General features: G+C 42.4%; 3 protein-coding genes across 3 annotated transcripts; all 3 read left to right on the top strand.

Annotated features, from left to right (window-relative positions):
* Positions 1-5,593: 5,593 nt before the first annotated feature.
* LOC115180600 (zinc-binding protein A33) lies at positions 5,594-8,616 on the top strand. Its single transcript, XM_029742815.1, has 6 exons — positions 5,594-6,501; positions 6,722-6,808; positions 6,917-7,147; positions 7,357-7,379; positions 7,457-7,587; positions 7,693-8,616. The coding sequence occupies exons 1-6, from the start codon at positions 6,103-6,105 to the stop codon at positions 8,223-8,225; spliced, it is 1,404 nt and encodes a 467-aa protein (XP_029598675.1). The 5' UTR covers positions 5,594-6,102; the 3' UTR covers positions 8,226-8,616.
* Positions 8,617-13,585: 4,969 nt separating this feature from the next.
* LOC115180517 (nuclear factor 7, brain) lies at positions 13,586-16,184 on the top strand. Its single transcript, XM_029742668.1, has 6 exons — positions 13,586-13,731; positions 13,920-14,363; positions 14,579-14,674; positions 14,760-15,013; positions 15,100-15,221; positions 15,407-16,184. The coding sequence occupies exons 2-6, from the start codon at positions 13,947-13,949 to the stop codon at positions 15,949-15,951; spliced, it is 1,434 nt and encodes a 477-aa protein (XP_029598528.1). The 5' UTR covers positions 13,586-13,731; positions 13,920-13,946; the 3' UTR covers positions 15,952-16,184.
* Positions 16,185-16,202: 18 nt separating this feature from the next.
* Positions 16,203-23,016, top strand: LOC115180140 (protein mono-ADP-ribosyltransferase TIPARP). Its single transcript, XM_029742029.1, has 6 exons — positions 16,203-16,473; positions 16,797-17,665; positions 19,749-19,917; positions 20,081-20,268; positions 21,987-22,265; positions 22,563-23,016. Exons 2-6 carry the CDS (start codon positions 16,806-16,808, stop codon positions 23,014-23,016), a joined length of 1,950 nt encoding a protein of 649 aa, XP_029597889.1. The 5' UTR covers positions 16,203-16,473; positions 16,797-16,805.
* Positions 23,017-23,348: the final 332 nt, after the last annotated feature.

The following is a 23,348-nucleotide window of genomic DNA, read 5'->3' as shown; positions in this document are numbered from 1 at the left end:
CCTGCAAGCGAAGAGGTTTTATTAATTAAATCCCCCCCATGATCAGGATGGAAAAACGACATATACAGAGGCCTCACGTCATCTCTTACTCTCAATGTAATCACATATAACAGTGATGTCTCAGAGGAAGATAAATGTATTGTTACTGTACGGCACCATCTACTATCCACTGTCTCCAAGGACCCCATCATGTCATGAATCAACCCACACAAGTCACCCTATTTCCAGCCAGCGGCAGCGGATGTGTCCCTGAACTCCACCTCCGCTCTGAGACGGATGCAGGTGGCTGGTAAAGGTCAATGGAGGATTATATAGCGCCTTATAACCATTCCCATCTTGTATATGCCCCGCTAGCACACAGTTAATGAGGGCAGGATCCTTTCTCCCAGGGCAGCTCTTAATATCCCCTATCATTGGAACAGAGGCCCTGTTGTGCCATGATGGAGCATCACAACCATCCATCTTGGCTCTAAAAAGACTCCCAGTTTCCTCTAGCTACTACCTCCTTATCTGCCTGTGGTGTGAAGCTGGTCCTCTTCTCTTCCCTGTGCGGCCCAGAGCTTAGAGCCTATCCCAATAAACCACAGTGGATTAGGCCCCTCACCATTGACAATGACCATTTCTGCACTGTAGGCCATGTGACCTACTTGGAGACGGTCAATCTGTGACATTGGTTTGGCACCAACCTTTTAGATCAGCCTTTATAAAATGGACGCTACCCTAAACACCGTAGTCTGGAGATGTCTTCGTGATGTGATGTAGTGCCTGCGTCTGTGATCTGAATCACATTGTAACGTTTATCTCTCCAGAGTGGATGTTTCCATAATTGTCCCCAGTCACTGTTTCAGGATATTGAAGAAAGAAAATAAAATCCATAACATGAAACACAATTTCAGGAAGGTGATTGTGAAAACCTTCCTTGGTACGAGCGCTTTCCTCGCTCGTACCATCATGAAGCCAGAGAAAAAAACAAATAACGATTTGAGTCATTGCAGAGCACAAATTCATCTCCCAGAAACAACCTTGTAATCACTCTTTCCCTCATCTAGAGTTTAAGGAAAGCTTGGGAATAAAAATGAAAAGAAGAATTAGATTGGGGAGGGGAGAGTGGGTGTGCTGTATTGACCTGTCCTGTCAGGTGTGGGTTATTGAATTGATGTAGCTCCTTTAAACTCTATTTGCAGAGGTGGAGGTGGAGGTATGCAGGGCTGCACACCCAATAACAGCTGGGCTCCCAGTGAATCCTGGAGATCTGAAATGTGAGGCCTGGCGACCTTCCAGAGCCCCAAGGAGGATGGAGTCTGAGTCCCAGGCTTCTCACCATTCTCTCCAAATAAGATTGACCTCACCTCTCATCGTCCCTATGCAAGCCGTGGGCAAGACGGGTGTGTGTGTGTGTGTGTGTGTGTGTGTGTGTGTGTGTGTGTGTGTGTGTGTGTGTGTGTGTGTGTGTGTGTGTGTGTGTGTGTGTGTGTGTGTGTGTGTGTGTGTGTGTGTGTGTGTGTGTGTTTATTCCAGTGATCACCACACATTTGGCCTCTGAGTAAGAATCCATAAATAAAATGGCTTCTGGGGAAACTTTCTAAACTGTTTGCTCCTAGAATATTTTTTCCCTGTTTTTTTTCCATTGGTTTCATGTCTGTCTGAAATTTTTATTTTATTTTTTTTAATTTTTTTTATTTCACCTTTATTTAACCAGGTAGGCAAGTTGAGAACAAGTTCTCATTTACAATTGCGACCTGGCCAAGATAAAGCAAAGCAGTTCGACAGCATACAAAAACACAGAGTTACACATGGAGTAAAACAACATACAATCAATGATGCAGTAGAAAAAAAATAAGACTATATACAATGTGAGCAAATGATGTGAGATAAGGGAGGTGAAGGCAAAAAAATGCCATGGTGGCAAAGTAAATAAAGTATGGCAAGAAAAACACTGGAATGGTAGATTTGTAGTTTGAAGAAAGTTAAAAGTTAAAATATAAATAATATGATGCAAAGGAGCAAAATAAATAAAATAAATAAATACAGTAGGGGAAGAGGTAGTTGTTTGGGTTAAATTATAGATGGGCTATGTACAGGTGCAGTGATCTGTGAGCTGCTCTGACAGCTGGTGCTTAAAGCTAGTGAGGGAGATAAGTGTTTCCAGTTTCAGAGATTTTTGTAATTCGTTCCAATCATTGGCAGCAGAGAACTGGAAGGAGAGGCGGCCAAAGGAGGAATTGGCTTTGGGGGTGACCAGAGAGATATACCTGCTGGAGCGCGTGCTACAGGTGGGTGCTGCTATGGTGACCAGTGAGCGGAGATAAGGGGGGACTTTACCTAGCAGGGTCTTGTAGATGACCTGGAGCCAATGTGTTTGGCGACGATTATGAAGTGAAGGCCAGCCAACGAGAGCATACAGGTCGCAGTGGTGGGTTGTATATGGGGCTTTGGTGACAAAACGGATGGCACTGTGATAGACTGCATCCAGCTTGTTGAGTAGGGTATTGGAGGCTATTTTGTAAATGACATCGCCGAAGTCGAGGATTGGTTGTTGTCAAGAGTTCCTCCACCAATACAGAGAAGGGAGAAAATAATCAATATGACCGAAAAGGTAACTGGTACTTGGTAAGCAGCCAGCCTGGCCAGTCTGGTGATATTGTGCATTTCATCCAATTGATATGGAGGCCTGAATTCATGTGTGAAAAGCAGAAATGAAATTCTCCTCTGATTAAATGGATGTGCTTGAGGTTTATTTCCTTTGACGCTGGTGGTCCTCTACAACTCAGAACGTGAAGGGAATGGAAATGATTGGTCGACACGTCACACAACAATTTTTTTCTGAATAGGAAATACTGATAAAACATGACATACAGTCCAAGCACCATGGCCTTCTTCCATCTTGGGGCTATAATAATTACAGTTGTGTTTCAACTTGAGGATATTCATCTGCTAATGTCTTCCACTATTTACCCAAGGACTACTCTACAGGCCTGTTCCATTGGTAGTTATTCACACTGATCATTTGAGGAGCTCTCTCCCTCTCTCCCTCTCGCTCCATTCATCCTTCCCTCTCTCTCTCTCTCTCTCCCTCCATCTCCGTCCCTCCGTCTCTCTCTCGCTCTTCCTTCCACTCTACACTTTGCTCTCTTCAGTCTATAAGCACCCTAATAACTAATGGTCCCTCTTCTCACTAGTTACCGTCCACCATTACTGCATAGCCCAGCAGATTAATAGCCTATTGAATCGTTTACACAAGGCTGTAATAAATGTGACACCGTTATACTATATTGATAACAACATTTAATATGCTCTCAGAGCCATCGGCATCAATACCTTCTGTCTCTCCAGAGGACATGCTACGGGAAGGAGCTCCACAGCAGAGTGGCATTGAGACATCGAACCAAGAGGAGGTTGGCATTTTGGGACAGACACTGGGCACCAGCACCCTGTTCTCTCCCAGGACACTTGGGAGCAGTGCCAGTGTTGTAGTACTCGAGTCCAGGTTAGGGACATGACTACAATGCTGGGCAGTGCTCAGCACACTGTCATACTGTGCTGTCAGCTCTGTAACACCCTGATAGAGGTGTGAGACTGGTGGAAGGGTCCTGATACTTTCTAGAAGGCATCCGTCACTGAGACAAGTCCCAGGAAGGATAGTAAGAGAGAACACTGCATGTCAAACTGCCCAAGCTCATTAGAACCTAGATGGATTGACAGCCATTCTCAGACCCAATGAGGATCCTAGTTGCCTGGCTGCCTGGGAGAACATTGAACTGTATGAGAGAAATAATGAATCTCTAAGCCTGTGTCCGTCGCACTGCCTCCCTGCCACTCTCCATCTTAGAGAGAGAGAGAGAGCGAGAGAGAGACTGCAGACAATAACATTTAGTTGAGGCTATTGGAATGACTTGCTAATAAAACTACAGTAAACCCTTGTGTTTTAAAGGACATATCTAAAGCGAATTCGATTTACTGTAGGACAATTTTCTGACTAGATTTGAAAGTATGTTACATATAAAAACAGAATATATCATTGGGTTACCATATCTGTATGCTTTTAAGGAATTCTACCATGTCTTCAAGCAACAGTCTACAATGTAGTTTTACAATGTGTTCCACAGTAATAAATGCTGCTCTTTGCAATGTCTGGACACTTACTGACATCTAGTGGTAAAGTACTGTTCTCACAACACAGGTACAAGCTTTTATTCATTTATTTTATTTAACCTTTATTTAACTAGGCGGGTCAGTTAAGAACAAATTCTTATTCACAATGACGGCCTACACCGGCCAAACCCGGACGACGCTGGGCCAATTGTGCGCCGCGCTATGGGACTCCCAATCACGGCCGGTTGGGATACAGCCTGGATTAGAACCAGGCTGTCTGTTGTGACGCCTCGTGTACTGAGATGCAGTGCCTTAGACTGCTGCACCACTCGGGAGGCCCAATGTAGGTACACCACTAGTTTAATTATATGTTTTATTATTACTATTTTTGTTGTTGTTTTATGTCACTCTAGTCTGTACAATATATTACAAAAAAAATAAATGCATGAAATGAAATGAAATGTATGTATTCACTACTGTAAGTCGCTCTGGATAAGAGCGTCTGCTAAATGACTAAAATGTAAATGTATATTTCCTAATAGATATTGCAAAGGTGACCGCTGCCTATTTACCGTATATATACGGATACCAGTTGCTTTGACAAGACATTACTTGTTATCTGACTGTTAGATTGTCATAATGTGGGTTGGTAGTATTGTGCATATACCCATGAGCCTGAACCTTAGTTAGTCTGGAGAAGGCAGAGTGAAATGTGACTGTAAGTTTCGGTTTTGTTGCCTGGCAACTTTCCATAATGGGATTGACATATAGAAACTGCTGGTCATTGTGGGTGGAGACCATTTCAACACTATCAACCTGACCTTTGATCCAGCAAGCCACCACAACTTACATTGCCACGTTGATCGATTCTAACATCTAACCAAGAGGAGGAGGGCATTTTGAGACAGACACTGGGCACCAGCACCCTGTTCTCTCCCAGGACACTTGAGGGCAGTGCTCAGCACACTGACACACGGTACTGTCAGCTCTGTAACACCCTGATAGAGGTGTGAGACTGGTGGAAGGGTCCTGATACTTTCTAGAAGGCATCCGTGACTGAGACAAGTCCCAGGGAGGATAGTAAGAGAGAACACTGCATGTCAAACTGCCCAAGCTCATTAGAACCTAGAGGGATTGACAGCCATTCTCAGACCCAATGATGTTCCTAGTTGCCTGGCTGCCTGGGAGAACATTGAACAGTAAGATAAATCATCACTAAGCCTGCGTCTGTTACACTGCCTGTCTGACACTTTCCATCTTAGAGAGCAATAGAGACATAAACAGAGAGAGAGACTGCAGAAAATAATATTTAGTTGAGGCTTTTGGAATGACTTGCTAATAAAACTACAGTACAACGTGGTGTCTTAAAGCAGTTCTTTTTACTAGATTTAAAAGCATGTAACATATAATAACAGCATATCTCATTGGGTGTATGCTTGTGCACTATTAAGTAATACTACCATGTCGTCACCAGCAGTAACAGTCTACAATGTAGTTTTGCAATGTTTCACAGTAATAACTGTTTCTCTTTGCATTGTCTGGATACTTACTGACATCTAGTGGTAAAGTACTGTTCTCACAACACAGGTACTAGTAGGCACGTCACTAGTTTGATAAATAAAAAAATGTCACTCTAGTCTGTACAGTGTATTTCCTAATAGATATTGGAAAGGTGACAGCTGCATACTTACTATTTATAAGTATTACATCATATGGGGAATATCTGCTATGACAAGATAAGACTGTAATTAATACATGGCTGTGTTAGATCACTCATTATTGTTGGTTGGTACACCATACACATCTGGGTTCCTGCCAGGACACAGAGAGAAATGGGATAGTTCTGGTTTCATTTCCTGGAATATAAAAACTTAACTGTGGGTGGAGTTTTAGTGTGTATCATGTCTTTATAACCAGTATAACCTGCCCCTTGAGCCACAACTCAGTCAACATGCTTGATGGATTCTAGCCTTAACCAAGACAGAATAGCACACTGAGTGATACATTATAATGGACGCCAGCTTGTCCCTCCTGGAGGAACACCTCTCTTGTCCCGTGTGTTGTGACATATTCAGCAACCCAGTGGTGCTCAAATGCAGCCACAGCTTCTGTGAGGAGTGTCTACAGAAATGCTGGAAGGACATGGAGATTGTCCTGTGTCCTGTATGCAGGAAAGAGTGTTCTTCTGAGGAACCGAGCCAAAGTTTGGCCTTGAAGAGTCTCTGTGAATCATTCCAGAGAGGGAATGAAAAGGAGAAAGGATCTCAGGATATCTGCCACCTGCACGGAGAGACACTCAAACTCTTCTGTTTGAATGACAAGCAACCCATCTGTGTTGTCTGTCACACATCAAAGAAACATAAAGGCCATGACTGCTGTCCCATTGAGGAGGCTGTGACTGAACTGAAGGTGAGACAGATTCATAAACATATCTGCCTTTATTTAACTGATCATTTTGTTATTTGATTTGTTAACTTTGCCTTTGTTTAAAGACAAATGTATACCTCTGTGACTGAATAAAGACACGAGTCGCTGAGTACGGTACAATGAACGCCCAAATGACTCAGTTTTGAGTCATCTACATAAACATTTGGCAAGGTTGACAAGTTCCCTTCTTATGTCATTCTAGAGTGAAATCAAGGCTCCTTTGCAGAACAAATTGAAAAAAATGACCTCAGCCAAACTGGACAATGAAAACTGGGCGGAACACTTAATGGTAATTCACAGAAATAAATAAATATTTTTCTAGTAAAGAGATAAACCAATATGTCGTTTTGTAATTTGGGTGAACAATGATTTTATGTTTCCTTCTTGTCTATGGTAGGTCCAGGCCCAACTTGGAGAGGAGCAGATAAGGGGGGTGTTTAAGAAATTCTACCAGTTCATAGAAGAAGAAGAGGCTGCCAGGATCGCTGCTCTGAAAAAGGAACAACAGCTGAAATATAAAGTGATGAGAGAAAGAACAGAGACATTGACCAAGAAGATCTCAATGCTTTCTGAGACTATTGGATTTATCAAAATGGACATGGAGACTGATGATATCACATTCCTGCAGGTACGTGGGCCTTAAGTTAAGGGCTAGTCAAGGTATTTTATAATTGATGTAAATTGTTGGTGAATAGAATTATTTCACAACTGTCAATTCACACACCTGTGAGCTATGAGTCACAGAAGCATATTTGCAATGATTGACTAGTTTATGGCCTTCTGTCTCACTGCCACCTCATACTGTAACAGTGTCATTTTTATGTTTTATTTTTATAGAACTACGAGGCCATACTTATCAGGTAAGTCCCATTTTGTTTTATCTCCATATTTTTCCATTCCATTGAATGGAGTCACTAATGCTTCATTATTACCCTAGAGCCAATTGTACACCTCCAGACACTTCTGCAAATACTGAGATGGGGCCAGGAGCATTCATTGACATGGCCAAGCATGTTGGATGTCTGACGTTCAAAGTCTGGGAAAGTCTGATTAAGATTGTTGACTACAGTAAGTCCGGGGTATATCACAATTCAATTCACCAATTCTCCAACATTTGTGAACAGAATATATCGTTCAATAGTTCTGTGAAATGGTTTCTCTGTATCTCCTTAGATCCTGTAACCATGGATCCAAACACAGTGTCCACAAAGCTCCTCCTCACTGATGACCTCACCACTGTGACGTGCTGTGAGGAAAAGCAGAATCTCCCAGACAATCCTGAGAGGTTTCATGTAGGAGTGTTGGGGTCTGAGAGCTTCAATAAAGGCAAACATTTCTGGGACGTGGAGGTAGGAGACAGCGATAACTGGTCTCTGGGAGTAGCCAAAGAGTCCATTCTGCGGAAGAAGCTAGTAAAACTGGATCCTCAGAGTGGATTGTGGACCATCAGATATATTAGTGGGAAATACAAAGCAGGTGTGAAATCAAGCACAGAGATCAAGGTAGATGAACGCCCACGAGTGATCCGAGTATGTCTGGACTGTGACAATGGGGTGGTGACATTCTGCGACCCCATTAACAGCACTACTCTGTACACCTTCAAAGACACATGTACTGAAAAGCTGTTCCCATACTTTAGTATAGGCAGTCTTAAAAGCCCACTGCGCCTTTGTAAGAGACCCCTCACTAAGGTAACTGTGAACTGAGACGTGAGCTGGGAGACGAGGCAAATCTGCTCATTGGGCGCTGCATTGCGCATTCTCTCTGCTCCAGCCTCTCCAACCTAATGTGTTTTTGTGTGTGTGTGTGTGTGTGTGTGTGTGTGTGTGTGTGTGTGTGTGTGTGTGTGTGTGTGTGTGTGTGTGTGTGTGTGTGTATATCGGAGGGTTTGTGGAAAAAAAGCAGAAGATACATTTTCCTCTCATATGAACTAATAAAGTATACATTATCTTATCAAATCATTACTTAACATAATAGAACCTTAGAAAGTATCATCACAATCATGGCTATGTGTATTCAACAGATTCTGTATGATGCAGTTGATTATGTTAGTGTGTTCACTATGTGCATTCTAAATAATACAACATTTCAATTGAACTTCATGTTGTGCCGTCTCCATATCAATGTAATATTGTTTTCCCAATGTCCTTTCAACTTGTTTAAGTGAATTGAACTACCATGAACGTGGTTGATTGACAGATGATACATTTTTTGCATCTACTGCCATTTGAAGTTCTCACAACTAGATGAGGATATCAATCTACACAGAGAATATAGTACACAGTAGTTTATACAGAAGATCTATACAGAGAGCCATTCTGGCCCAAATGGACTCTATACTGAACACTTGCAAACAGGAAATTACATCATTTGATCTGAAACACCAGAGTCCAGATTGGTGTCTTTGTTTTTACACTGCTGCTACTCGCTGTTTATTATCTAAGCATAGTCACTTTACAAATGACCTTGACTAACCTGTACCCCTGCACATTGACTCAGTACCGGTACCCCTGTATATAGCCTCGTTATTGTTATGTAATTTTCTTGTGTTACTTTTTAATTATTTTTATTTTATTATAATTTTTTCACTTTATTTAGTAAATACTTGAACTGCATTGTTGGTTAAGGGCTTGTAAGTAAGTATTTCATGGTAAGATTATATGTTGTATTTGTTGCATGTGACAAATACAATTTGATTTGATTTGATTTGAAGAATTCCCTTCAACACATAAGGCATCATTGATGTTTCAAAGAGGCAACATATTGTGAAATCCAACCATTACAATAATTTTATGGATATACTGATGGATGGGGAAAGTGGTCTAGATAAGAATAAAAAATACATGTGAACAACACTAAGCCTTCATACATCGTACTGCCTGCCTGCCACTCCATCTTAGAGAGAGCGAAAGAGAGTGAAAGAGAGAGAGACACTGCAATACCATTTAGTTGAGGAATTGTTTGTTAGTAGGATGACATGTACATTGGTGTGTTGAAAGACAGGTTCAAAGTAAATGGGACTTACTGTAGGATTATTTCCAGACTAGATTTGAAAGCATATATAAAAACCGCATATCTCATTGGGTGACCATGTCTGTATACTTATACACTATTAAGCAATACTACGATATCTTCACCAGCAGTAAGTAACAGTCTACAATGTAGTTTTACAATTAGTTTCACAGTAATAACTGTTTCCCTTTGCATTGTCTGGATACTTACTGACTTCTAGTGGTAAAGTACTGTTCTCACAACACAGGTACTAGTAGGCACGTCACTAGTTTGATAAATAAAAAAATGTCACTCTAGTCTGTACAGTGTATTTCCTAATAGATATTGGAAAGGTGACAGCTGCATACTTACTATTTATAAGTATTACATCATATGGGGAATATCTGCTATGACAAGATAAGACTGTAATTAATACATGGCTGTGTTAGATCACTCATTATTGTTGGTTGGTACACCATACACATCTGGGTTCCTGCCAGGACACAGAGAGAAATGGGATAGTTCTGGTTTCATTTCCTGGAATATAAAAACTTAACTGTGGGTGGAGTTTTAGTGTGTATCATGTCTTTATAACCAGTATAACCTGCCCCTTGAGCCACAACTCAGTCAACATGCTTGATGGATTCTAGCCTTAACCAAGACAGAATAGCACACTGAGTGATACATTCTAATGGACGCCAGCTTGTCCCTCCTGGAGGAACACCTCTCTTGTCCTGTGTGTTGTGACATAAATAAAACACTTACTGACAGTTGTGGCTGCTTTTCGTGATGTATTGTTGTCTCTACCATCTTGCCCTTTGTGTTGTTGTCTGTGCCCAATAATGTTTGTACCATGTGTTGTGCTGCTACCATGTTGTTGTCATGTTGTGTTGCTGCCTTGCAATGTTGTTGTCTTAGGTCTCTCTTTATGTACTGTTGTGTTGTCTCTCTTGTTGTGATGTGTGTTTTGTCCTATACATATTGTATCCCAGCCCCCGTCCCCGCAGGAGGCATTTGCCTTTTAGTAGACCGTCATTGTAAACAAGAGTTTGTTCTTAAACTGACTTGCCTAGTTAAATAAAGGTTCAATAAAAAAGAAATATTCAGCAACCTTGTCGTCCTCAAATGCAGCCGTAGGTTCTGTGAGGAGTGTCTATAGAAATACTGGAAGGATATGGACAATCTGCTGTGTCCTGTATGCAGGAACGAGTGTTCTATTGATGAACCTAGCCTAAGTTTGGCCTTAAAGAGTCTCTGTGAATCGTTGCAGAGAGGGAGTGAAAAGGAGAAAGTATCTCAGGACAACTGCCAGCAACATGGAACTCGGTTCCAAACAGCCCATCTGTGTTGTCTGTCCCACAACAAAGAAACATAAAGGCCATAAAGGCCTGCTATTACATTGAGGAGGCTCTGCCTTATTTGAAGGTCAGTTTGTGAAAGTATCTGTTCACTTTGCTTTTATTTGAACTGGTCATTTCAATCTCATTATGTGTCTGAGTAGAGAGTGACTGGCTGGATTAAAAGACTGGTCTGTGTAACATACATTTACCAGGTTTACAATAATCCATTTTCATTTATCTTTAGAGTGAAATCCAGCGTGTGGATTCCACTTTCAAGAAGGAATTAGAAAACATGAACACAGCCAGGATGTACCATCTAACCTGGGAGGAGCATATACAGGTTTCTGTCATAAAAAAAAGGTTTTAAATGTAAAAATATTTGAGCAGTGTTCAATTTTAATCTTGTCTATTAGGTTCAAGCCCAGTGTGGAGAGGAGCAGATAAGGGAGGAGTTTCAGAAACTCCACCAGTTCCTGGAAGACGAAGAGGCAGCCAGGATCACTGCCCTGGGAAAGGAAGAGCAACAGAAATGTCAAGTGATGCGAGAAAGAGCTGAGCCGTTGACCAAGCAGATTTCAACCCTAATAAAGACTATTCAAATGATCAAGGCCATGGAAGTTGACAATATCACATTCCTTCAGGTAAGGGTAAAGACTTTTTAAATAACCAAGATGTAAATTCCCAACATGAGCTCATGAACTCACTGCAAAAACGTATGTTCGTCCAAAAGACGCAAGTGTCACACTGCTGGTCTGCAGTCAAATGTCATATAACGCCTTGAAATTCTCAACCAGGTCGGAAATTGCTGGTGAATGATTTCACAACTGTAAATGAGTTTTTTCTCAATTATCTCAGTGTCATCTGATATAACATAGTGAAATATGTCCATCTTTTTGTAGAATTACAAGGCCATTTTTAATAGTTATGTTGGAAATTAAGTCCCATCTCATCCCTACTAAATACATGTTACACTCCATTTCCAACAGCACTGATGTTTATTATTCCCATAGAGCCGAATCCACAGCAACAGACACTGCAGATGCTGAGACAGTGTCGGGAGCATTCATTGACATAGCCAAGCATGTGGGATCTCTGAAATCCAAGGTCTGTGAGAAGACGCTTCGGATCGTTTACTATAGTAAGTCCAAGTTTTTCACAAATGTTGTTTTTTAATATCTTACTGTAGCAAATAAGGCCACAATACTTTGAAAATAAATGTATTTTTTCAATAGTTATTTGAAATTGTTTTATCTCCCATTACACCCACACACTTCAGTATTAAAGTACAATATTAAAGTACAATAAACTTTCCCCTTAAGCTTCAGTGACCATGGATCCAAACACAGTGTCTGCAAGGCTCATACTGACTCATGACCTGACCACTGTGACATACAGTGAGGAGAGGCAGAACCTTCCAGAAAATCCTGAGAGGCTTAAAATGGGAGTGTTGGGTTCTGAAGGGTACAGTAAAGGCAGACATTTTTGGGATGTAGAGGTAGGAGAAAGTGATAACTGGACCCTGGGAGTAGCCAAAGAGTCCATTGTGCGCAACAAGTCACTCAAAATGTAGATTGTGGAGCATCAGATATATTAATGGGAAATATAGAGTATGTGTAAAACCAGACATCCAGATCAAGCTGGATGAGAGGCCACGAGTGATCAGAGTACGTATGGACTGTGACAAGGGGGAGCTGACATTCTGCGATCCCACTAAGAGCACTACTCTGTACACCTTCAATGATACATTCACTGAAAAAGTGTTCACATACTTTTACAGTACCAATCAATTGGTCCCACTGCGCCTTTTGTCAGTCAGCCCCAACTTTGGGCAGAATATTAACATGAGTGGAGACAGGTTGCCAAGTTTATAATATGTGGGGACAAATATCTACTAACATGTTAATTAGTTGATGTATCAACTGGAGGGACCCCATTGTGTGAACTTTAGTTGAATCCAGCTCCATGTAAATAGCTGTAAGACTTGCCTCAACACAAAGCATACTATGGGTATAAGTAGTGTAATTGAATTGATGCCAATAGAATGCATATATACCTTCTGTATGGTAACAACTTTCTATCTCATAATGCTTGTACAAGTGTTTAAAACAGCTGTTACAGTATGTAAAATATGTAAAGTACAGTCAATTATCTAAATAAATATTAAACGTTTATATTGCATTTCATGTTGTGCTTTTCTATTTAACTGAATGTACCTTCTTAATTATTTAAGTGGGTTTAGCTCATTTAATTCATTAACACGTTATAAAATCGTTTCAATTTGCTACCATTGCAAATATTCACCACTAGATGGGGATCTCCAACTATACAGTAGAGACCACTGTTGCTCAATGCCACGCTGTAAAATGGGCCTATAGACAAAGTGGGCCTACAAAAAACAAATGTAAATATATATGGAGTAAATACATCCCACGGTTATGACATTAACATTCAAATAGTAGTTGATTTATATTATGTATTTGTAGTGCTCATGGCTTGAAAACTCATTAGTGAAACATTACATTTAATATGAATAAATAATTTGTTTACAAAGTCAACAATGACAACAAACACAAACACAAACAATGGAGTAACAGTCTAGTACCACCAATGAATGAAACCAATGTGAGCACAAAGTGGAACTGGTGGTAAAGTGTTAAAGAATGGTCTGCCTGGCTCCACCCCGATAAGGGATGTGTCACACCATAACAGGAAGAAGGAAGTCAAAACAACTCTTGGCGTCGCAGATAAAACAAGGAGCTAGTTACGTGTGTTGGATTGCTTTCTCCTGTAGACGTGTCTTGGACATCAGCCGAGTGTCACTGTAACTTGTTCTATTAAAGCACTCCCAAACTAAACATCGACTTGTCCTAGGACCTAGGCAGTAAGTACGGCTATTTTGAAGTTCAGACAGTATGTTGTTGAGCCCAAATATTTAGTTGGGTAAAGTTAAAGTAAATACTGTACCTTACAGAGGTCATTAGCTAACTAGAACACAAACAAGGGCTCGCTCTGTGTTTGTCTAATGCCTGCATCTCTGTGCGTCCCTTTGCCCTACATTCCCTTCCAGAGGAAGAGTCCCTTTCCTGTGAAGAAGGCATGGCCACCCGATTCTCTCTCCCAGAGGAGGACCTCTGTTGCCCTGTGTGCTGTGACATCTTCAGAGACCCTGTGGTCCTCAAGTGCAGCCACAGTTTCTGTGCGGCCTGCCTACAGCAGTACTGGTCTGGGAAGGGCTCGGTCCGGGACTGTCCTCTCTGTAGAAGGGAGTTTGTGGACGAGCCGGTGGCCAGCCTCACCCTGAAGAACCTGTGTGACTCCTACATCCAAGAGAGCGGAGCGCTTGGGCCTACAGGGGAGCTGTGTGAACCGGGTGAGCTGTGCTCCCTGCACGGGGAGAGGCTGAAGCTGTTCTGTCTGCAGGACAAGGAGCCCATCTGTGTGGTCTGTCACACCTCCAGGAAGCATAAAAACCATGAGTGCTGCCCGGTGGGGGAGGCTATAGGCGACATGAAGGTAATCTGGTGTTATGATAGGCAGCCCTATAAATATAAATTGAGTTCTCTAGCTAGCATTTTATGAGTTCAGAGGTGAACATGAAGGTAAAGGGGAAAATGCTGTGAGTTTGAGCTAATCTGTTTTATGCCTTCTGCAACTGTTTGCCTTTGAAGAACTGATATATTTTGTTTACTCTATTCTTAGTCCAATTGTCTTTTTAATGTTCTTTGTAGGAGGAGATGAAGTCTGTGCTTACTTGTTTGCAAGAGAAGACGGAGGCTTTTGACAAAATGAAGCAAAACTATGAAAATACAGTGACACACATTCAGGTAGTGTTGGTGGTTAGCCATAGTATGAAATAAATCAAAATCTCTCATGTGTTAACACACAATCCTAACAAAGGTCTCATTTCAGGTCCAGGCCCGGTTTGTGGCAAAGAGGATTCATGAGGAGTTTGAGACACTCCACCATTTCCTCCAAGCTGAAGAGGCTGCTAGGCTTGCAGCTCTGAAAGAGGAGGAGGAGAGTAAGAGTGAGATGTTGAGGCAGAGTATGAGGGAGATGGACAGAACCCTGGCCTCCCTCTCGGACACAATCAGAGCCGTGGAGGAGGAGATGGCTTTGGAGGATACTTTTTTTCTCCAGAAATGCAAGCAGACAGTGAGAAGGTGAGTACATTACAACCCCTGGTGGTTTCACTGTCTACAGACCATTACATGATGAGTACTAACTCCTACTTGTTCTGGCTGTATAGTGCTCAGTGCAGCACACTGCAGGACCCAGAAATGGTCTCTGGAGCACTCATCGATGTGGCTAAGTACCTGGGCTCACTTCAATACAAAGTGTGGGAGAAGATGCAAGGGATTGTTAAATACAGTGAGTACTGAGTACTAACTGCAGTGTTGAACATCACTCGGTGTCAAGACTAGTCTATTTAATTACATGATAGACTGAAACCTTAACTTTTTAAGCACTTAGAGTGCTTCTTAATGTGTATTGACACAGCAATTACAGTGGTGAGAACCACTGCATCATGGTAACTGGATATACTTTCTCCTCAGCGCCAGTGACTCTGGACCCCAACACGGCTGCCCCCTGGCTCCTGCTGTCTGACGACCTCACCAGTGTGAGGGACAGCGACGACAAACAGAAGCTTCCAGACAACCCCGAGAGGTTTGACCCTGACACAGGCGTACTGGGCTTTGAGGGCTTCAGCTCAGGAAAGCATGTCTGGGACGTGGAGGTTGGCGAGAACAGCGCCTGGGTCCTTGGCGTAGCCAAAGAGTCCATCCAGAGGAAAGACAAGGTCTCCTCCGTGCTGAAGAATGGATACCTGTCCGTGTACTTTTACCACAAGATGTACTTTGCAGGGACCTCACCCCTGACGCGACTCAATCTGAAGAAGAGCCCTCGGAGGATCAGAGTGCAGCTAGACTGGGAGAAGGGGAGAGTGTGCTTCTCTGACCCAGCTGATAACACGCAGATCTACACTTTCAAACACACCTTTTCTGAGAGGGTCTTCCCCTATTTCTGGGTTGGCTGTAAGCAGTGTCCTCTGAGGATTGAGCCATTAGAGGTCTCAGTGAAAGCTGTAGATCACACCTGAGAATGTGTTGGCGCATGAATGTTTTATGGAATTTTCTGTCTCTAAAGTGTCTTTCTTGATGTTGATTTTATGTCATGAGAAACATCTAATGGATAAATAATATTTAAATATCTGCCACTTGTTGCCTTTAAATAAATACTTATATTTTATTTAATGGACACATGTTGACATTTTATTGTGTAGTATGGAATAAAAGTTTCGTTTTCTGTGTGCAATAAAAATGGAACATCAGACTTGCTGTGGTGATATTTTATTAGAAACTACTAAGATAAACTAGTATTTGTGTGCAGTCGTCATCAATTTCAAATAGTTGGGCTAAACCATTACTGTAGTAACACCGTCAAATGGTATCCCCTGAAATCTACAAACGAGCCTGTAAGAATATTGTTTGAAGACGACTTCCAGATCTGTTTTAGGCTTAAATATAAATGTCTTATTTAGTTACTCACCAATCAATAAATTTTTTCGAGTAAAACAAAACGTGGACAGATTAATTAAGCCTGAAACACTGCAAGTTAACAGGTAAAAAGTAAGTTCATGTTCTGTTTATGCATCATGCGATGCAAGTAATTTAGCAAGTAAACTGAAATAGCTTGTAAGCTAAATTAAGCGAAAAGCATCGGCAAAATCTCAAGCATTCGCATTAATTAGTACCTTTTCAATAAGTGTCTACAGGATATCACTAAGCGTTTTTAGGATTCCAGTAAATTGGATTTTGGTTGTGATAAGTGTTGCTTTTAAAATTATTAGGCTGTTTTGTCAGAGACTCGGGATAGGATTGGGACATTTATTTAGTCTTTCATGTACCATGCTATGCCAACAAACTGACCATTTACCCTCAAAAGATATTGAAGATGACTGACCTTTCATCAATCAAAGGGAAGAAGAGGGGACCTACAACCGTGATCACAGAGGCCTGTCCAAAGTCTCCCAAGGTCAGCTTCCTCACTCCTTCTCTACTGCTCATGGAGGTCCCTTCTGACACCAACACCAGTCTGCCAGTGTGGGACGCCATGCACTCCCAACAGGTGGACGTTGTCTGGACTGTGACACCATACAGTATCAATGTCCGCTTCACTCCTCTCCCGTCCAAGTCAGGGCAGACTACTAGTGCCAGCAATACTCCTATCTGCTCTCCTGGCAAAAGCAGCAGCACCACCAGGATCATCCAGTCGTCGTCAGACCCATCAGCCCTAAGCCAGACCCAAATGATCATCCAACCTCTACCACAACAAATCACCCCCAGTGTGCTCCTCACCTTTCCTCAAAGCACCCTCATTCCTCAACCTGGAGCAGTCACCATCTCACCTCACAAGCCCCAAAACATGACACCGGGCCCAGTCAAAACCACCTCTTTCATCCTCCCCCTGCCTGTCATCATCACCCAGCCACAGCCTGTCCACCAGCCTACCACCCCAGCCCAAACACAAGCCCAAGCCGCTAGCACTAATCAGCCCCCTGGTACATCCAAGACAGCAGTCAGTCTGACCTTCCACACAAACACCTCCGGCGACGTCCAGATCTGCGACCACTTTCTCACTTACTTCTGCAGGATGGGGAGCAACTGCAAGCAGCACCACACGCCATACCCCTTCCACTGGCAGCTGTGGTGTGTCAACAGTCACCAGTGGGTAGACTTCACCCCGCGCACCCAGGTTAATCTAGAGAAGGCCTACTGCAATGTCAACCGGGAGGAGATTGGAGTCAAGGAAGGGTGAGTAGTACAGGTAGTAGATGTTAATCATAAAACACTGTCCATCAGTCCTCAAAATCTGTGATTTCCATGCTTGTTGTTCCTCATAGCTCCATAAGTACTGCTGAATTTTAATTACACAATAGTTTATCAATGTATAAAATATTGCACATTTACAGAGTATATGAAGAAGAAAAATACAGGAACTGCAACTCACCCACACACACACACACACACACACACACGGGAAGTGCCAGAGATGACATCAAGGATTTGATACCGGTCTTTTTAACGTAGCGCTACTTGCTACCACACCATAACTCTTAATGATTTTATTTCTATGATTAGCGCTGGGAATTGGCAGGTACCTCGCGATACGATACTTAGGTACCAATATGATATGTATTGCGTTTCGATACTGTGATTCCAAGCATATTGCTCACGATGCCAGCTGTAGAGGGACAAGAGAAAGCCATGAGAGAACCATGAGTTCTGACCAGTCGTGAAAATAAAAGTGCTAAAAATAAAAAATGGTCTCCCTTTTAAAAAAGAAGATGGAGAACTATGAAGGAAAAATATTGAAATGTTGGTGCAGATACAGTGCCTTCAGAAAGTATTCATTGACTTATTCCACATTTTGTTGTGTTACAGCCTGAATTCAAAATGGATTCAATTTATATTTTTTCTCACCCATCTACACACAATACCCCATAATGACAAAAAGTGAAAACATGTTTTGAGATATTTTTGCACATGAAAAACAGAAATATCTCATTTACATAAGTATTCACATAAGAGTCAATACATGTTAGAGTTGTCTTTAGCAGGAAATTACAGCTGTGAGTCTTTCTGGATAAGTCTTCAAGAGCTTTGCACAACTGGATGGACAGCCATTTTCAAGTCTTGCCAGAGATTTTCAAGACGATTTAAGTCAAAACTGTAACTATGTCACTCAGGAACATTCAATGTCGTCTTGGTCAGCAACTCCAGTTTATATTTGGCCTTGTGTTTTAGGTTATTGTCCTGCTGAATGGTGAATTTGTCTCCCAGTGTCTGTTGGAAAGCAGACAGAACCAGGTTTTCGTCTAGGATTTTGCCTGTGCTTAGCTCTATTCCATTTCTTTTTATCCCCAAAAACTCCCTAGACATTGCTGATGACAAGCATACCCATAACATGATGCAGCCACCACCATGCTTGAAAATATGAAGAGTGATGTGTTGTTTTGGATTTGTCTGAAACATAACCCTTTGTATTCAGGACATAAAATTAATTTCTTTACCACATTTTTTGCAGTTTTACTTTAGTGCCTTATTGCAAACAGGATGCATGTTTTCGAATATTTTTATTCTACAGGCTTCCTTCTTTTCAGTCTGTCATTTAGGTTAATATTGTAGAGTAACTACAATGTTGTTGATCCATCCTCAGTTTTCGATCACAGCCATTATACTCAAACTATTTTAAAGTCACCTTTGGCCTCATGGTTTCCTTCCTCTACAGCAACTGAGTTAGGAAGGACGCCTGTATCTTTGTAGTGACTGGGTGTATTGATACACCATCCAAAGTTTAATTAATAACTTCACCATGCTCAAAGGGATATTCAATGTCTGCTTTTTTAATTTGGAATCATCTACCAATAGGTTCCCTTCTTTGCGGGGCATTGGAAAACCTCCCTGGTCTTTGTGGTTGAATCGGTGTTTGAAATTCACTGCTCGACTGAGGGACCTTACAGATAATTGGATGTGTGGGGTACAGAGATGAGGTAGTCATTCAAAAATAATGTAAAACACTATTATTGCACAGTGATTCCATGCAACTTATTATGTGACTTGTTAAGCAAATGTTTACTACTGAACTTATTTAGGCTTGCCATAACAAAGGGTTTGAATACTTATTGACTCAAGACATTTCAGCTTTTAATTTTTGTTTAATTTATAAAACATAATTCCACTTTGACATTATGGGGTATTGTGTGTAAACCAGTGATACAAAATATCGATTTATTACATTTTGAATTCAGGCTGTGAATAAACTTCTGAAGGCACTGTATATCGTCAAAAAGTTATATCCCGATATGTAACTGTATCTAATTTCCCCCATCACTAGTACGGATATGTTCACCCTGCACTTTGACACCATGACGTTGAAGGACGGGGAGAAATACGACCGGGTCAGAAGACTCCAGAACACCGCAGACCCAACCAAGAACCCTCACCTCTACACCAGATGGTGCTTCTTCTGGTGGAATAACCTCAGCTGGACAAAGTACAAACCCGTGAGTGCTTCAAACCCCTCTCTCATACCCTCAGATTTTTTATGAACTTTCGCTATGGCAGACTGCGTTTTGTTCATTACAAAAGATAATTCCCTCACAAATGGTTACCTCTTGTTTCATGTTGTGCTATGTAGGCTTTGACTTACCAGGTTGTCTTGTTAAGGATGTGTCCAAGATCCTTCTGGACAAGAGGGATGCTGGGGAGCTGGAGTGTCGTTTCCACATCTTAGCGGTGGAATACAAGGTGGACTTCATCAGTATGATCCAGACCAACGTCACCACAGGGTTTCAGCGGGCCATCCGACTCAGACCCTTCTACCGCTCCCTTAAGTCTCTGAGAGCGCATTTGAGGTACGTATCCATGTTTTGTTTTAACCTTGAGCTGGTTTATTGGTTCAGTTACCTTACTTTCTAGGCTCTTTTAAACTGTGTTCATTTATCTTAAATCTAATTTACATGCACTTGTTTGTTATACACTAAATGGCTACGAAAGTATGTGGACACCTGCTCGTCGAATCTCTCATTCCAAAATCATAGGTATTAAAATGGAGTTGGTCCCCCCTTTGCTGCTATAACAGCCTCCACTCTTCTGGGAAGGCTTCCCACTAGATGTTGGAACATTGCTGCGGGGACTTGCTGCGGGGACCATTCAGCCACAAAAGCTTTAGTGAGGTCAGGCTCTGATGTTGGGCGATTAGGCCTGACTCACAGTCAGCATTCCAATTCATCCCAAAGGTGTTCGATTGGGTTGAGGTCAGGGCTCTGTGCAGGCCAGTAAAATTCTTCCACACCGATCTCGACAAACCATTTCTGTATGAACCTCGCTTTGTGCACGGAGGCATTGTTTTGCTGAAACAGGAAAGGGCCTTCCCCAAACTATTGCCGCAAAGTTGGAAGCACAGAATCGTCCAAAATGTCATTGTATGCTGTAGCTTTAAGATTTCCCTTTACTGAAACTAAGGGGCCTAGCCCAAACCATGAAAAACAGCCCCAGACCATTATTCCTCCTCTACCAAACTAGTTGGCACTATGCATTTGGGCAGATAGCGCTCTCTTGGCATTCAACAAGCCCAGATTCGTCCATCAGACTGTCAAATAGTGAAGCGTGATTCATCACTCCAGAAAACGTGTTTTTACACTGCTCCAGAGTCCAATAGCGGCGAGCTTTACACCACTCTAGTCAACGCTTGGCATTGCGCATGGTGATCTTAGGCTTGTGTGTGGCTGCTCGGCCATGGAAAGCCATTTTGTGAAGCTCCAGACAAACAGTTCTTGTGCTGACGTTGCTTCCAGAAGCATTTTGGAACTTGGTAGTGAGTGTTGCAACCGAGGACAGACGATTTTTACGTGCTTCAGCACCCGGTGGTCCCGTTCTGTGATCTTGTGTGGCCTACCACTTCGCTGAGCTGTTGTTGCTCCTAGAATTTTCCGCTTCACAATAACAGCAGTTACAGTTCACCGGGGCAGCTCTAGCAGAGCAGAAATTTGACAAACTGACTTGTTGACAGTGCAACATTGAAAGTCACTGAGCTCTTCAGTACGGGCCATTCTACTGCTTATGTTTGTCAATGGAGATTGCAAAATGTTATACACCTGTCAGCAACGGGTGTTGCTTAAATAGCCGAGTCCACTAATTTGAAGGGATGTCCACATACTTTTGGTCATGTAGTGTAACTCATAATTGGGGCCAGGAGAAATTCTCCACTCTTTTTCAAACCAGTAGTTCTGTCCTATAGCACCAAAAGGTTGATAGTGTCATCTCAAGCCACCTGTTGGTATTTAGACCCTACAGGGGACGCACCTGTGTGGGAGGGGCTAGAAAGATACTGCTGACCTGTAAAATGACTAACCACAACTAACCATGTGTTCATTATGTTGAAATATGTTTGAAAGAGGCTGTAGTGTCACCAGTAAAATGATTGATTGAACTGCAGGTTAATGTCATAGGTCAGGTGGAAGAGAATTTCTCAGGGTCCTACTCATAATGTTGGAATCACACCATATTAGTTGTAGTTCATCAATAATATCAACTACATTCACGAAAACAATCATCTACTTGATTTGTATAGGACAGGTATACTGCTGGATGGTCTGGCCAGCACATCCACCGAGCCTTCCCCGGCCAACTTCAGTGTAGACCCCCTGGGGGAGTTCAGCACCTGGTACCCCCCAGTGTGGACCCCTAGCTCCGCCCCAGACCAGGACTACAGCATGGTGGATGTACCTGCCAACACCCAGGCCTTCCAGAAGGTCCACTGCCTGTTCCACAAGACCCTGTCAAAGACCCGGGTGGAGATAGTCAGCCTCCACCAGATCCAGAATGTTCTCCACTGGGACAAGTTCCAAAGGTGTGGATGGGGACTCCCTCTGGCCCTCTGATGTTTTCTACCCTTAATTTTCCTCATGTACTGTGTATATGACCGTTATGTGGGAATGGGATAAAGGATAGGGAAAAGGTAGATAACATGGTGCGACATTACATCACACAACAGATCAATATCATTGCATTGATCAGGGTTACCCAGAGATGGAGGCTTTTTATTCTCCTGCTCCATTTGAGCATGAATAAATGTAATACTGATAAAAACCTATTGAATTGAATTTAAGATGAGTTCATACATTAGGTGGCATTGTTTGTGTTGTAGGTACAAGGAGCACATGCGGAAGCGCGGCGACACCAAGGAAGACGGGGCTCTGGAGAGGCACCTGTTCCACGGGACCGTCGGGGACTTCATTGAGGACATCTGCCACAACAACTTTGACCCGCGTGTCTCGGGAGTCAACGGGTTCATGTACGGCTACGGCTCCTACTTCGCCCGCGACGCCGCCTACTCCAACACATTCGCTGCAGTGTCACCTGACGCTGGGGTGCGTCACATGTTCCTGGCCAAGGTGCTGGTGGGAAAGGTGAGCGTGGGCAAGTGCAAATACCGCCGGCCGCCACCCGTCAGATCCACGAAGGAGGACTACAACCTGTACGACACCTGTGTGGACCAGCTGGTCAACCCCACCATCTTTGTAGTTTTTGACCGGTGCCAGTGCTACCCCTACTACCTGATCAAATACAAAGAACTGCTAGTGGTGGACGTCAATGAGTAGGTTTGCCCTGGGAGAGCTAGTGTTGCTGCCTGTGATGGTAACTGTTGTTGTTCACTGGATGTTCATTCCACACCAGATCGTACTGCAGCACCTTGAATTAAAGTGAAAGACAGCAAGAATAGATCAGTCAAAACTGTATCAAACAAAATGTTTGTGTATCCAGTCCAAATGATAATGTTCAAAGCCTTCCAAAGACTTGGAATGTTTTTAGAATAGATATGTGTTTTATGAAGTTTTACAATTACCGTTTTTACAACGTCCCATTTTAAGGTTAGGGTTAGGGTCTAAATGTAACACTAAAACAAGTTTGATATATTTTCTAAATGTTTTAA

This window comes from Salmo trutta, chromosome 40 (genome assembly GCF_901001165.1).
Source record: "Salmo trutta chromosome 40, fSalTru1.1, whole genome shotgun sequence".
Lineage (NCBI taxonomy): Eukaryota > Metazoa > Chordata > Actinopteri > Salmoniformes > Salmonidae > Salmo > Salmo trutta.
This window is presented reverse-complemented; position numbering and strand designations above follow the sequence as displayed.